General features: G+C 38.5%; 1 protein-coding gene across 1 annotated transcript in view; it reads left to right on the forward strand.

Annotated features, from left to right (window-relative positions):
- The window catches only part of HOMER1 (homer scaffold protein 1), a 102,159-nt gene that overhangs the window by 19,610 nt on the left and 68,502 nt on the right, over positions 1-14,047 (forward strand). Inside the window, exon 2 of the mRNA XM_039566791.1 lies at positions 11,045-11,201. Within this exon, the coding sequence (XP_039422725.1) occupies positions 11,045-11,201 (157 nt within the window). The remainder of the gene's footprint in view (positions 1-11,044; positions 11,202-14,047) is intronic.

A 14,047-nucleotide genomic window follows, 5' to 3' on the forward strand; every position in this document is an offset into this window, starting at 1 on the left:
AGACAAGACGTTCGCAGAAAGGGTGCAAGCCAAAGAGGCCGGGCCCCCTCTTGGTCCTTTCTTTTATTGGGAGAAGGGGAAAGGGGAGGACTGGGGGCAGACCCAGGGTGACCGGCCAATGAGACACTGCTAAAGAGTTTGAGTTACATTTGGTTTTGCCCGTGTTTGGAACAAAGGGCTTCAGAGCACATGACAGAGGCAAGTGTCTTGGGGAAGGGAAGCTCGGAACAGGCAGCAACAATTAATAGGGTTGTATTCTGGAGATTGCAGAGATTGAAAATTATGTCCCATCAGGAGCCTTCCTCCTAATCTTCCTCATCCTTCTCCATGCCTCTGGAAAGGAGAGTGCTGCTGGGCCTGCTTGTAAAGCAGTATACAAACTCCTGCCTCACTAGCAGTGTCTCTGGATCCCAAAGCACTTTGTGCTCTTGCTCTCTCTCTCTGCTTCTATATTTGGAGAACTGTACTTATTCTGTTAGTGTAAGAGGTTTCTTTATTTTTTTTCTCTTCTGTGTTTTTTTTTCCTTAAAACTGTAGATCTTGTAATGGTTCTGAAGACTATAGGTATTGTCACTGGGGACCATGTCTAGAAAATATCTATTCATTTAAACTCAAGAAAACTGATGGTGCAGGAAGACAGGAAACTATAACTTAATTGTTGCATGACTTTGTATTAAAGTGCTGTGTGAAATAGCAGTAGAAATTCAAGCTAAGCAGTTAAACTACTTAATATTCTCCCTTAAAATATTGGCAGTGTAGTTCTGTAAGAGTAGTCTGACTGTCAGAACTCCATTGCAGAGATATTTTAGATAAAGATTGCAAAGGAAAAATTGTCTCTAGAGGGTATCAAGGAACTAGGGGAACTAACAAGAAAGCCTGGTTATGGATTGGTTTTGGGCCTTTCTAAACTTATTTTACTAACAGGCATGCATAACAGTATTTCTTCCTTTGTTACATTGTGCTGTATAGGCTCATTCCTCTTTTTTCTGCTTGTGTTGCAAGTGCGGCTAAGTTGGATTTCCTTGCTGTAGAATGGAGAGAAATTAATATTTTTAGACCATTGCCTGCTTATTTCTTGTTCTAGATGCAGCATAGCTTAATTTACTGCATGTAAGGGCTGTTGCAGGAATGTTAATATCTAGACTTCTTTCAGAAATGTCTCATTACACTGTCATTTCAAGGTTCTTTGTTCATAGACTAAAACCTGACATTAAGCTGGTTTTTTTGTTTGCTTCTGATAAATATTTTTGGTGACTAGATGTGGAAAATAGCTGTATATCTTAAAATTAATTGTCTAGTTCTAAAGACAGGAGAACTCCTCTCTTGACTTCCTGACAAGAATTTTCGAACAGAGCAAAATTCCGGAAAAAAAATACAAGTTTTTACTACCATGATTTCTTAGTATTTTCACTATAGATAGCATCTATTCTAGAATTCAACCTAAGATAATTTAGTTGCTCTTAAGTCATTAAAAGCTAATGGTTAACTCCCTCCAATCTTGTAATTAAAACAAATTTAAGGTAAATGTTTATTCAGAGATACCTTTGTCCACTTACTTGCACAGTTTAGAGGAATGATCACTTAGGTACCTAGAAAAATTCTGAAGATACCTATATCCCTGGAATAAGGTACTAAACTGAAGTGAAAGGCATGAAGATAAAGCTGAGTACTTGATAATACACTTTTTGTTACCTCATTTGATTCCCAGAACTCTTGCTTGATTCCTGCTATGAAAATGAGCTTTTCAAGGTTGTGTGGAAGAACAAAAAAGGAAAACCTTAGAGACATGGACCATCATTCAGCTATTGGAGTAACTTTCACAGTCAGTGATATGTTATTGCCATGAATATTTCCTGCAGTGCTTCAGCTGGTTGCCTACCTGCTGAACTTGAGCAGCATACGATAGCAGAATATGGAGGCATTGGAGAACAGGCATTTAAAACAAACCCAGAGAACTGCTGAAGTGAGAGGAAATCCACTGTCTATTTTTTTTCCTTAAAAAAAAAAAAACCAGTTTAATACTGCCCTGTACATAATCTACAGGTAACTTCATTAATCTTTAGTATAAGAAGCTCTGTGTTCACTGTCATTATACCAAAAATTTAAGAGTTTTGTTGGGATTTTTCTTTGCTCTACTATATAAGCCTTAATTTTCAGTACTGGGCTGATTTGTCCTCAGTTTGCAACTCTGCCATCTTCCATGCTGTGGATGTTGCTAAATTTGTGACACTAATGTCTGTGCTGTCCTACAGCTAAATTAAATCTGTGCTGTGGAAAAAACTCTTTACTCTTCTAAAGTTTACTAAGATCCGTCATGAGTCCCTTATGAATGGGAAGTTCAGACAAAAGAGAAATGAGTTTAGGTAAACTTTCTCATTGCTCTTCATGTTTGTTCAATAGCAAGAGCTTTATTTCCCAAGGTATGGTAATCCTAACTCTTGGGATTTCATGTGATGACAATACATTTTAAGTGCTGTCAGTGGTTGTCTTACAGTGTTTGTATGAAACTCCCCTACCTCTTTTCTTTCCCTTCCTTCTCTGGAAGGTACCATGTATGGGCTTCCTGAGTATTTGGTTGAGATTGGCACATATAGAGTCATCCATTTTTTCCCCAGACAGACTGTTTTATAGGATTACATACCTGTGGGTCGTAGACTTGTTAAGGTTGGAAAAGACCTGTAAGATCACCAAGTCCAACAGTCAGCCTAGGAGCACCATGATGGTCACCACTAAAACATGTTCTCAAGCACCATATCCAAATGTTTTTTTAGTGCTTCCAGGGATGATGACTCCACCACTTCTCTGGGCACCCTGCTTGATAACCCTTACCACAGATAAATTTTTCTTAATACGTACTCTAAATCTCCCCTGGTGCAAATTGAGGCAATTTCCTCTTATCACGTCACTTTTTACCATGAGAAGATGACGACCCCCATCTGGCTACAACCTCCTTTGAGATAGTTGTAGACAGTGATAAGGTCTCCCCTCAGGCTCTTTTTTTCTTCATGCTATATCCCCCCAGCTGCCTCAGCCACTCCTTATACAACTTGTGCTCCAGTCCCTTCACCAGCTCAGGCTCTTTTTTTCTTCAGGCTATATCCCCCCAGCTGCCTCAGCCACTCCATATATAACTTGTGCTCCAGTCCCTTCACCAGCTCTGTTACCCATCTGAAGATGCCATCCACCCTAGTGGATGTGCCAAAATGTTACCAAAAGGAATTGATTTCAGAAGTATTTGAAGTTACGAGCTTTCCTGACTTGCCTCCTATGTAATATAAAACTTCTATTAATTGATGCAAATAATCATAAGTGAACAGTTTTTCTGCTAATGAAAGTCCATAATTGCTGATTTAAGTAGAATTCTGTCTGCTCATAGGCATCAAATTTAGCCTGGTTTGTATAAAACTATATTCTTTGCATCTAGCTGTATTCATACATGTTTTGCATATACTTCTTAGCCCACAGTAAAATGTTGCAAGGTTGTTGTTTGGGTTTTTTTATTTGGTGTTCTTTTCTTTTCAAAGGTGTGGGGTGTTAAGGTATGCAAATAGAGAGCAAGTTTTCCCTCTGTTGTCCAAATAGCTCACAGATTTTCACTAGTCTTATAGAGACACTAATATTTCAAAGAAAATAGATTTCTGGTAATCATGAAATTATTTTCTACTGACTTCCTGTTCCTTATGTCTCTTTAAGTACTGTGCAATATCCTACTTCAAGCTGAAAAAAATCGGTTAAAACTTCAGGTCCTTGAAAATGTAATGGACAGTATATAATTATGCTTCTGGCTAAGGTAAATGTATTTTTTACTTAACCTTACAGGTTTAATGTAAGTTTATAGATAATTTTTCTCCCTTCAAATCCTGAAAAATGGCAGGTATTACTTGAGATGGTATGCTAATTCCTAAATGCTTAAAAATCTAATACTAAAAGCTGATTCTTAAATGGAAACAAAGCAGCTTAGAAAAAAGCTAGAAGGCACTGCCTGTGTCATATTACATAGCTACAGAACACAGTCAGTAAAGCTTGTATTTTGAACTTCATAGGTAAATAGGCAGGTATGTGTATTAACTGATAACTGTATGCACAAAACTTACCAAGCTTTTTAGCAGCAGCTTCCTAAACATTTGCTGACTTCGAATAAACCTGATTCAAATCCAAAACGTAACAGCAAGGACAGGTAGAACCATTGTTGGTATAGGAAAGATTTTGATTTGGTTACTTGATTGTAACTTCCACTTTTTTATTATCTCAAAGCTTGTTTTGAGATATGAAAGTTATTATATATCTATATTGTATGTGAAAGTTGTATGTGAGACAAAAAGCAAAATCTGAAGTCATACTCATTACACAAGTCCACTGAGTATGTTTGTTCTACTTTATAATTTTAACTTCAAGATGGTATTGGCAGTTACTTCCTGTCCAGTAAAAGGTTACATTTCAAACAGTTTCCATACAATGGAAGCCAGTGTTATGCAATACTTCCCTCAAATGTGTACAATTTTTATCAGACCTCAGAGCATTTTATGAATATGGAAAAATCTGTGGTTTTCTGTTGCTTTGAACAGTGTGCAGAGCCTGTTGACTTGGACTCCTTAAACAGCACTGATGCTTGGATGCTGTAATTTATGAATTAGTTTTAACTAGAGCTGCACTTTTAATCACTCTCCTCGTTTCTTTTCAGGGATCTCTTCTCAGGCTGCTTAGAGTAACAAAACTTGCTACAGCTTCAGAAACAAGCTAGGGGAGAATATTTTTAAGACTAGCGGGACACCGGGAAAAAGCTGTGGGAGTAGTTTGGTGACATTTGGAAAAAGCAAAAAGGTCTTTGTCCTATCCTAAATATGAGGATAATCAGCAAATGCCTGAAATACCTGAAATACTAAAATACTGCCTGAAATGTGCGGTGTTCGTGTTGTCTGACCTGGGGAGAAATTTCCTTGGATGACAGCTATTATGGAAGTTCAGAATTCACTATATGCAAAATGACCACCTGCACAACATGTGTGATGCCTACTGCGAGGGTTTGCAGTCCTCAGGACTGCTGGATACTCTGTGCTGAGCATGCAGTCATGTGGCAGGGTCTCCTGTGCCCGGGGCTGTAATGGCATGAGGATAGCACACTTTTTGTCCAGTCTCCACCACTCCAACCAGCTTGGAGTGTGGGTGCACTCCCATTTTGAGCACAGGGATACTGTCCTGTTTTTGGATGCATGTGGCATCATCTTTCTCTGAAACTCTTTGTATGAAGCCTGATGGATGAAATCTTGCTCTGCAAATCTTTCTTGCAACAAGAAAATATCTCCAAGGCATGTTGTGTTGGACTTGTTTTGAAAAGAGTATTGTATGTGGACTCTGTGTGCATAAAAGCCAGGAAGTTTGAAAAATGCACTGGAGCTTGGAAGATCCATATTGGAGAAATAGATATTGACATGAATCTCATGGAATTTTCACTATCAACACTGAGCTGAGTAAGAAGACCACATCACATGTGCTTATTCATCCCCTTTTTGTCATAATGGTTGGGGAAAATACCTCTGCTGAGAAATTTTAAACTTCCAGGTGGCAGGCAGTGCCTGTAGTGGTTCCTTTTTAAAAAAAACTCAGTTACTCCATGGGCCACAGTCCACTCAGTGTTAGGCTGTTTCTGTGTCTGCTGTCTGCTTCTGCTTGGGCAGCTCTTTGCTCCAGGCCTTGCTTGAGAGTCATTGCCCTTGTCTCTTTTTTCTTCATCTGCAGTCCTGGCCTGGTCTTGTGTCCATACAGGGAAGTTCCTGACCTCATCCTACATAGTGCAGCAACTTCTCTGCTGAAACATTGTCAATTTAACCTGGTATGGAGGAGGAAGGGAGGGTTGCATCTAGTTTTTAGTATGTTTTTTAGCGTCATTAACACTCCATAAGGGTAGGCAAGTAGGACATCAAGTAATGTTGTAGAAGTTCATACTTTCTTTTCATGTTTTCAGAGTAACTAAGACAATGGAATCCCAGCCTTGAGAAATTGTAGGTTTTATGGTATTCATGATAATTTTAGTCATGGTAAGCAATAGTGTGAGGGAAGAAATAAGCAAAAAGAGGTCTTCACCACTAGTGCTGTAGAAGTACCAGACACATTAAAGAATATATACCTTTTTTAAAAAAGAAGCATATATTAATTATGGATTAGCAAGGAAACTTCTTTCTAACCTTCTATAATAACTTAAGCTTCTTTCATGCAAGCTTTCATTAGTGTAACATGTTTCCTATATTGAGCAGTCTGCATTTCTTTTTTAAAGTTGTGTTAAGATGTCATAATGGAAAGAGTGGTTGGAAACTATTCATTCAACTCTTAGTAAACAGGTTTATCTCCTAAGCTTAGCATAGGACTGATCACGTATCAATGAATGAATTTCTATATTGATTATGGAAAAGTCTGTTAAGACTCTGCCTGCTAAAATGATAGTTCTTTTGCTTCTTTAGTCATCACGTTGCTTCTCAGGTCCAGGAGGACTTGGCACTTACTTCTTGTTAGTCTTCAGCCATTGTAAGATTGCAGCCTAAGGCAATTAAGAACAGCAGGATATGAGCCTTAATGTTTTTGCCATGCCTGAGCGGACATTTCTAATAGTCAAACTGTGTTACTATGGCATTCTTGTTAGTTTGTTTTCTTTTTGTCCAGCATCAGTATATTTCTGGAAAAATGAATTACTTTTCTTTGTAATTAGTGAGGAGTTCTTGTCTTAGTTCCTGTTAATGTCTTTAATGAATACTAAATAGCTTCTGGTAATGAAAGAACAAGAAGAGAGAGGTGAAAGGGGAAGAGAAGAGAGGGAAGAGTAAGAAACTGATAGGGTAGTTTATTTTTTTTACAGGATTCTTTACAGCTGTTTTTTTTTACAAGACTTTTACAGGATTCTTTAAAGCTATTCTTCCTTTCTCAACTCTATATGGGCAAAAATGGGGGATGGTGCTTTGCAGGGCCAACAGTTGTACTTAATGATCCTTGAGGATCCCTTCCAACTCAGCTTATTCTGTGATCCTGTGAAAAATAGGGGACTTATTTTTTATATATAGAAATATATATTATAATAAAAAAAAATAGTAATTTTTTGACCACTTAAGAAGGCAAAGAGGAAGCTATCCTCCTATTTAACTACTATTCCGGTAAATAATATTATTTCAGCTGAATCAATTGAAACTTCCAGGCTGGGAGGGAATCATGTCCTTGTGTGGACAATGGAAGAGCAAATCTTATAGGTAAAGATGAATTGGCTGAAGTTACAAATATTTCTATATGTTTTATATATTACCTGTTGCTTGTTTACAGATGTTTTAGGAAATATAAAATTTAAGTAGCTCTGTATAGTATGTTGCTACAGAAAAGTACAGATGATGTAATTGTACAGCAGCTTTGAAGGACTTCAGTAATGCATCAGTGGCTGATTCTATAACACATTTAATCCTATAGACATATGGTGCATAACTTCCATTAGTTTGCAGAAATAATCTTTATAAATGTTCATTGTCAAGTGTCAAAACAGTGGTCTAATTCTAGAGGCATCTGAAGTTTAGTGTCTTTGTCAGAAAAAAATCCTAATTTTTTTCTCAGTAATCTGGCAAAATCATGATTTATCCAACTCATTTAACAAAGGGAGCTATGCTTTTCCCACAGAGTGAAGACAGCTTGTCATTCAGTATAGCTGTACTTAAAACATGCAAAGAAAAGACTGTAACTCTAGTTTTATCAGAAGTGATTAAAGAAGTGTAAGTAAGCTTCATTTACGCTGTTCCGTACCTAACTGCACTGTCTATGCCAGACCCACAATGTGCCCTGCAAGGTGCTCTGGTTTGTCTTGAGCAGCACTGCTGAAATATCAGCAGGAACACGCAGGCCACCTCATTGAACAAATTGAGGATATTTAGGTGGGGCTGTGGAAGATTTTTGTGCTGACAGTGCTGGAGAGCAACATTTCGGGGCTGAACAGTTGGCTTTTACTGACGCTTTAGTCGTATAGTACTCACCTACTTTTTACATATTAAAATCCTAACCTGTGGTGTGTTGAAAGTCCCAGTTATGTGATATACTGTACTGGGAGTGAACTGAGCATTAGTGCTGGTCAAATGTATATTCATTAACCATGCATCTGCATCTTGGATTCAGTTCTTCTTTGGTCTTTAATTAATGTGGTCAGAACCTTTATAGTTTCCTTTCAATGTCAATATTAATCAAAACAATTGTCAGGCTTCTAAGATTTTTTCCATATTTTTTGCATGGTCTCTTTAATTTTCCAGGGGTTAAAAAGCTGGTGCATTATGTTAATATGCACCCTATATATTAACATATACTTATCTGGGAGGTACATTTAAAAATATATCTAATATTGAAGACAACTAAAGTTAAAGTGTGATTGAAGAAGTAATTGTAGATATTCAAAAGAGCAGAAATAATTAGTTTGTTCTGTTAGACAAAAGGTCTATAAAAGCCAGTCACCTTTGCATAACATTCGTGTGCAAGAGATTTGGATCAGGAAATTAGCTATGCAACCTCCTAAAGCTTGGTGATTTACAAGGAGAAGATGAATTGATGCTGAGGGTACATATCTGTGGAGAACTTCCATGTGCATTGATCCCCTTGGCCTGCCTTCCTCCTTCTTTATCTTTCATTGAAACTCTGTTTTGCTGTCTCTGATTTGTTCTGCATACTTTCGTCATTTCGTCCAATGTAGGAGAACACCACGTCTGTTGTCTGGTGAACTTCAAGGAATCTTGACTCCCACCTGAGTAATACAATTCTACTACTGAAAGCTGCTCTTCCTGCCAAGCAATAGAGATATTTCAGAGAGTTCACATGTACCCCTTTGTAATGAGGCCAAGTTAAACCCCTTTGACTACAACTAACCAAATTCTGTGGGGTTTTTTACACTTCCTTTTATTTGGGGAAAAATGTATGAAAAACATACCTCTGAAAAGAAAGTGAGGGCAGGTCAAAAGGTGTATTTTTTCACACCCTGAAAATGGGAGTCAAAATACCTAGAAAGTTAAATTCAACCTAAAATCCCAGTATTTTGTATCTTTGGAATTTGATGGCAGCACTCCTTAAAGAGTACAGCAATCAACATGTCATTAAAATGTAGCCAAATTTAAACTGATAGCTACAGTATCATAGAATAGTTTGAACTGGAAGGGACATTAAAGATAATCTAATTCCAACCTCCCTGCATGGGTAGGGACACTTTCCACTAGACGAGGTTGCTCAATACCCAGTCCAGCCTGGTCCTGAACACTTCCAGGGGTGGAACAGCCAGCCACATCATCTCTGGGAAACATGTTCCAGTGTCTCACCATCCTCACAGTAAAGAACTTCCTCCTAATATCTTATCTAAACCTGCCCTCTTTCAGTCTGAAGCCATCTCCCCTTGTCCTATCACTGCATGTCCTTGGTAAAAAAGTCCCTCTACTAGCTCTCTTGTAGGTCCCCTTTAGGTACTGAGAGGCTGCTCTAAGGTCTCCCCGGAGCCTTCTCCAGGCTGAACAATTCCAACTTTCTCAGCCTTTCCTCATAGGAGAGGTTCTCCATCCATCTGATTATCTTGGTGACTTCCTCTGGACTCGCTCCAACATCTCCATGTCCTTCCTGTGCTGGGACCCCAGAGCTGGATGCAGCACTGCAGGTGGGGTCCCAGCAGAGCAGAGCAGAGGGGCAGAATCCCCTCCCTGGCCCTGCTGGCCGCGCTGCTTTGGATGCAGCCCAGGACACGTTTGGCTCTCTGGGCTGTGAGTGCCCATGGCTGGGTCATGTCCAGCCTCTCAGCCACCAGCACCCCCAAGTCCTTCTGGGCAGGGCTGCTCTGATCTGTCCATCCCCCAGCCTGTGCTGATACCAGGGTTGCTCTGATCCAGGTGCAGCACCTTGCACTTGACAGTGTTAAACCTCATGAGATTTTCATGGGCCCACTTCTTGAGTTTGTCCAGGTCCCTCTGGATGGTATCCCATCCCTCAAGTGCATCAGCTGCGCTACTCAGCTTGGTGTCAAGTGCAAACTTGCTGAGGGTGCAATCAGTCCCATTCTCTATGTTGTCAATGAACATATTAAAACTGATGTCCATTGGGACTCTGAGCCATTGATCACTACCCTCTAGATGCAGCTGTCCAACCAGTTCCTTATCCACAAAACTGTCCATCCACTGAATCTATCTCTTCCAATTTAGAGAGAAGTATGTTGTAGGGGACTGTGTCAAAGGCTTTACAGAAGTGCAGATAACTGACAACCACAGCCTATCCCTTGTCCACTGATACAGTCACTCCATTGTAGAAGGCCATCTTATCACCTTCTTAGTGATATTAAAATGTTTTTAGATTTCTGTGCAATGCTGTACATCCTGGTAGTGTTCATGGGGAAAAACAGTTGTAAATTCTAAATTATAATAAGGGGGTTTTTTGCCTCATATAATTTTATTTGCTAAGCAATTTACAATTTAAAATTTATTTTATACATTATTTAATGTTGGCATAAATACATTCAGGTGTAAAGCTCCAAAGAATGAGGGATTCACAACACATGTTCCTGGCCTTAGTTAATGTTGGTTTTAGAGTAATTGCATTGAATCAGCCGGTTCAGATCCAGATTATGGCCTAAAATTGATGAAAATAATCAGAATGTTAGAAGATTTTGGAGAAGAAGTGGACTTGAAGTCATGCACATTCTACAGTGTGTGGTGTAATGAGATGAAGTTACACAGGTATTAATGCCATTTAGTTTAAAGGGATAGATGGGCAGTGAAGAGCAGGGGAGATGATGGGATGGGGCTGAATCTATATTAGAGATGTCTCTATTTATCTGACTCCACAACTGGGTGCTGATATTTGCCTTAGAAGGCTTACATTTTGCTTGTATATATGTATTAACAAACTTACCTGCTCTACACAGCAACACATGCAGAAGTCATCAGGCAAGGTTTATCATGCAGAGTTACTTGTGTACATCCTGATGGGCATAACTGGCAGATAGCTTGTGTGCAGTGATAGTATGGACAAATTAGATTCATGACTTCTTCTCTCTATCCTTCAGGGAACAACCCATCTTCAGCACCCGAGCTCATGTCTTCCAGATTGACCCAAACACTAAGAAGAACTGGGTTCCCACCAGCAAGCATGCTGTTACTGTGTCCTACTTCTATGACAGCACAAGAAATGTCTACAGGATAATCAGTTTGGATGGCTCAAAGGTAAATTTTATTTCAGAAAACCTGGTTGTGTGAAACATTTTTGTTATTATTTTCTGGTTTGATGTTCTTCGTATTTCTTCTCATATATTTGTATCATTAACTGACCAACAGATTACTGATGTGTTAAAATGGTAACATTGCCTCATTATATGTTTTAAGTGTTTATTTGTAAATTCTGTTTTCCATGCGGTTGTATTGACATCAATAACCATTGCTGAATTGATGACCTGTTCCTTGGTTAATGCTGTGAGAAGGCTAAAAACACCAATATTTGCACAAAAAGTACAAATAGGGTTCCAATAACGTTTTCATTTCTGTACTCAGTCATTTATCAATATAATTAGCTTCAGCATTATGAAGGACATCTGTTCAGTGGCCATAATCCTTTAGTAAATCCTTTGTTGTGTAATCTTCCAACTTTTGCTGTAGAGAATGCGAGGATTGCCTCCTAATAAAGCCTGCCTAATAAATGGTAAGCTTTTATGAAATGGTAAGCTTTTATTTTTGTTTTGGTGGGGGTTTTTTATGGTTGGTTGGTTGGTTTGGTTTGGTTTTTTTTCTCTGTTTTAACTAGAAAGGATATTGTGCTGAGCTGCTGCTGTTGTAAGACGTGTTATCTAAGAAATTAGTTCGATGTGCAGAAAATCTTTGACTGTTTCTACCCAAGTAGCTATAATAACAGTAACTTTACAAACAGTGTAGCAGAAAATTCTGCGCTAAGGGCATTAAAGATATATGGACTGTAATCAAAAGTTGTGATCCTTTCCAGAGACTTTCATTTGAAGCTTTTGGAGATGCATCAGTTAAAAATGATTGGAACTGTTAAAAGCATGGCGGAGAGTGTTTTATGACTACTTATTGAAAGCTGAAAATTATTACCCTGCATTTTTAAAAATATCTAGAGTATTGCTATTTTAAATGTAAAAGGAGAATTTCTATCACAAAGAAGTATGTGGAAATTGATCTCATAGTCAAAAATCCCTGCTTCAAGCGGCTGAGACTGGTATCAGAGCCTACCAGAATTTTTCCAACTTTAGGTCTTACTTTGCTTTTTTCCTTCTCAGCCTTCCTTCAAATGATCCCATTAGTTCTGTCAAATAATTAAAATACCTTTTGAATCAGTATTTATGAATAAAGACACTGGGATTGGGACTAGATGATGTATGAAATCAAGACTACCAGTTATAAAATGTAGTGCTTTAACTGATCTGGAGTATATACAAAATCCTTATTCTGATATCCACTGGGGTTCCTCTGCCTTCATCCCGATGCTGCATCTCCTGCTGAGTACCTGCTGAATTAAATTGTCAAGTAGTTGTTAATCTATTTAGTCGTTCTTTTGTCTACTGCAGCATTCCCTTTACATTCAGTACTATTGGCAAGGTATATTGATAATACAGTTTATCACTTTTATTTACTCTGTGGGTGCTGCAATCCTAGTAATGTTTTCATCCAAGTCTTAGATGAAGGCCTAGAATCCCAGTCATCATTAAGAAAGTCCCATTCTTTCAAAGATTCACAACACTGCTCTGAAACATACACAGGTGAATAGTAGAGGGACACATGGAAGAATTTAAAGTGTGTTTCCAGCATAATTCCCAGAGAGTTCCTTTATTTTTACTTAAAACCCTGTATTTTTTTAGCATGTCTGTACATATGCAATATGGTATGTACAAAGAGTTAAATGCAAATATAAAGCATTTTTAAGTTTGAGTGCACCCAGAGAGTGTCTCTGATGTATGGCATATAGCTGGGTGTCGGTAACACTACTGACAACATACATGTTGCCAGAAACACTTGTCAGACTCTACTGGTGTTGAAGCTGTCATGCTCTTCCCTTAGAGGGAACAGAACCAGACAGATTTTATTGTATACCTGGGTGCTGGCAGGGTTTACAGCATCGTTTGGATTTGTATGGTGGAGAGAAGGATGTGCATGTGACTGCTCAGTTCTCAGGTGCTGAGATTTAGCCAAGACAGGTGCTACAGACTCAACTTCTGCTTCCTTTTGATGCATTCTGTGTCATGTTTTCTGAAGCTGCAATCTCCTCTTGAAATACCTCACACCAGATATGATGGATGTCCCTCTATTTGGAGTACAAAAAATGTTTAAGGACCATAAGTTGTTCAGTGTACAGGCTACATATTTTATAGTCATGTGCAATATTTGGAGCCCTGTTGCCCATGTCAAAGAAATCTTGATGCAAGTAATTTGATAGAACTTGAATCTGGTTTCTCTGACCTTTTGAGTAAATATCTTTTATGCGACCTTTTCCTTCTACCAGTCCCAAAATAAAGAGAAAGCCTGAAAAATAAGATTTCTTATGTAGTATGGCATGACAACATTGAGCAGTTGTTGCTAAGGCTTTCAGTTCTTATTAATTATATACTGATTTCAGAGTTCCTTGGAAAAATGTATTTCAGTACTTCTTTCTCCTGGGTGATGGAACAAAGCTTCCATTATTTCTCCAGGAACAGTGCAGACAGATGTTAGGATTATTCCGAGTCCCACTGTCTTTTCTGATTAGTCTCTGGCCATCTCTGAGAAAAGGAAGGACATCAAGTGTGGTGTGGTTCTTGCTGTACTAATTAAGTCTCTGATTTTTTTCACAGACACAAGGTAGGAAAAAAAATCTTAAAATTTTATGTTCACCTAAAACAAGAGAAGACTCTGGGAAAGAGTGGTTTTCCAGTCTGCAGGTTCCATGAACCTTGTATATGTTATTACTCAGTCTTGTCTCCCATCAGTGTTACTGCAGTAGATGATCTTTTTATTTTAATCCCTGTCTCAGTTTAAAGTGACAATCTTTTAAATGCTCGATAAAGGTTTTAGGTAAGACCTGTAAG

Source organism: Corvus cornix, chromosome Z (assembly GCF_000738735.6).
Source record: "Corvus cornix cornix isolate S_Up_H32 chromosome Z, ASM73873v5, whole genome shotgun sequence".
NCBI classification, from domain to species: domain Eukaryota; kingdom Metazoa; phylum Chordata; class Aves; order Passeriformes; family Corvidae; genus Corvus; species Corvus cornix.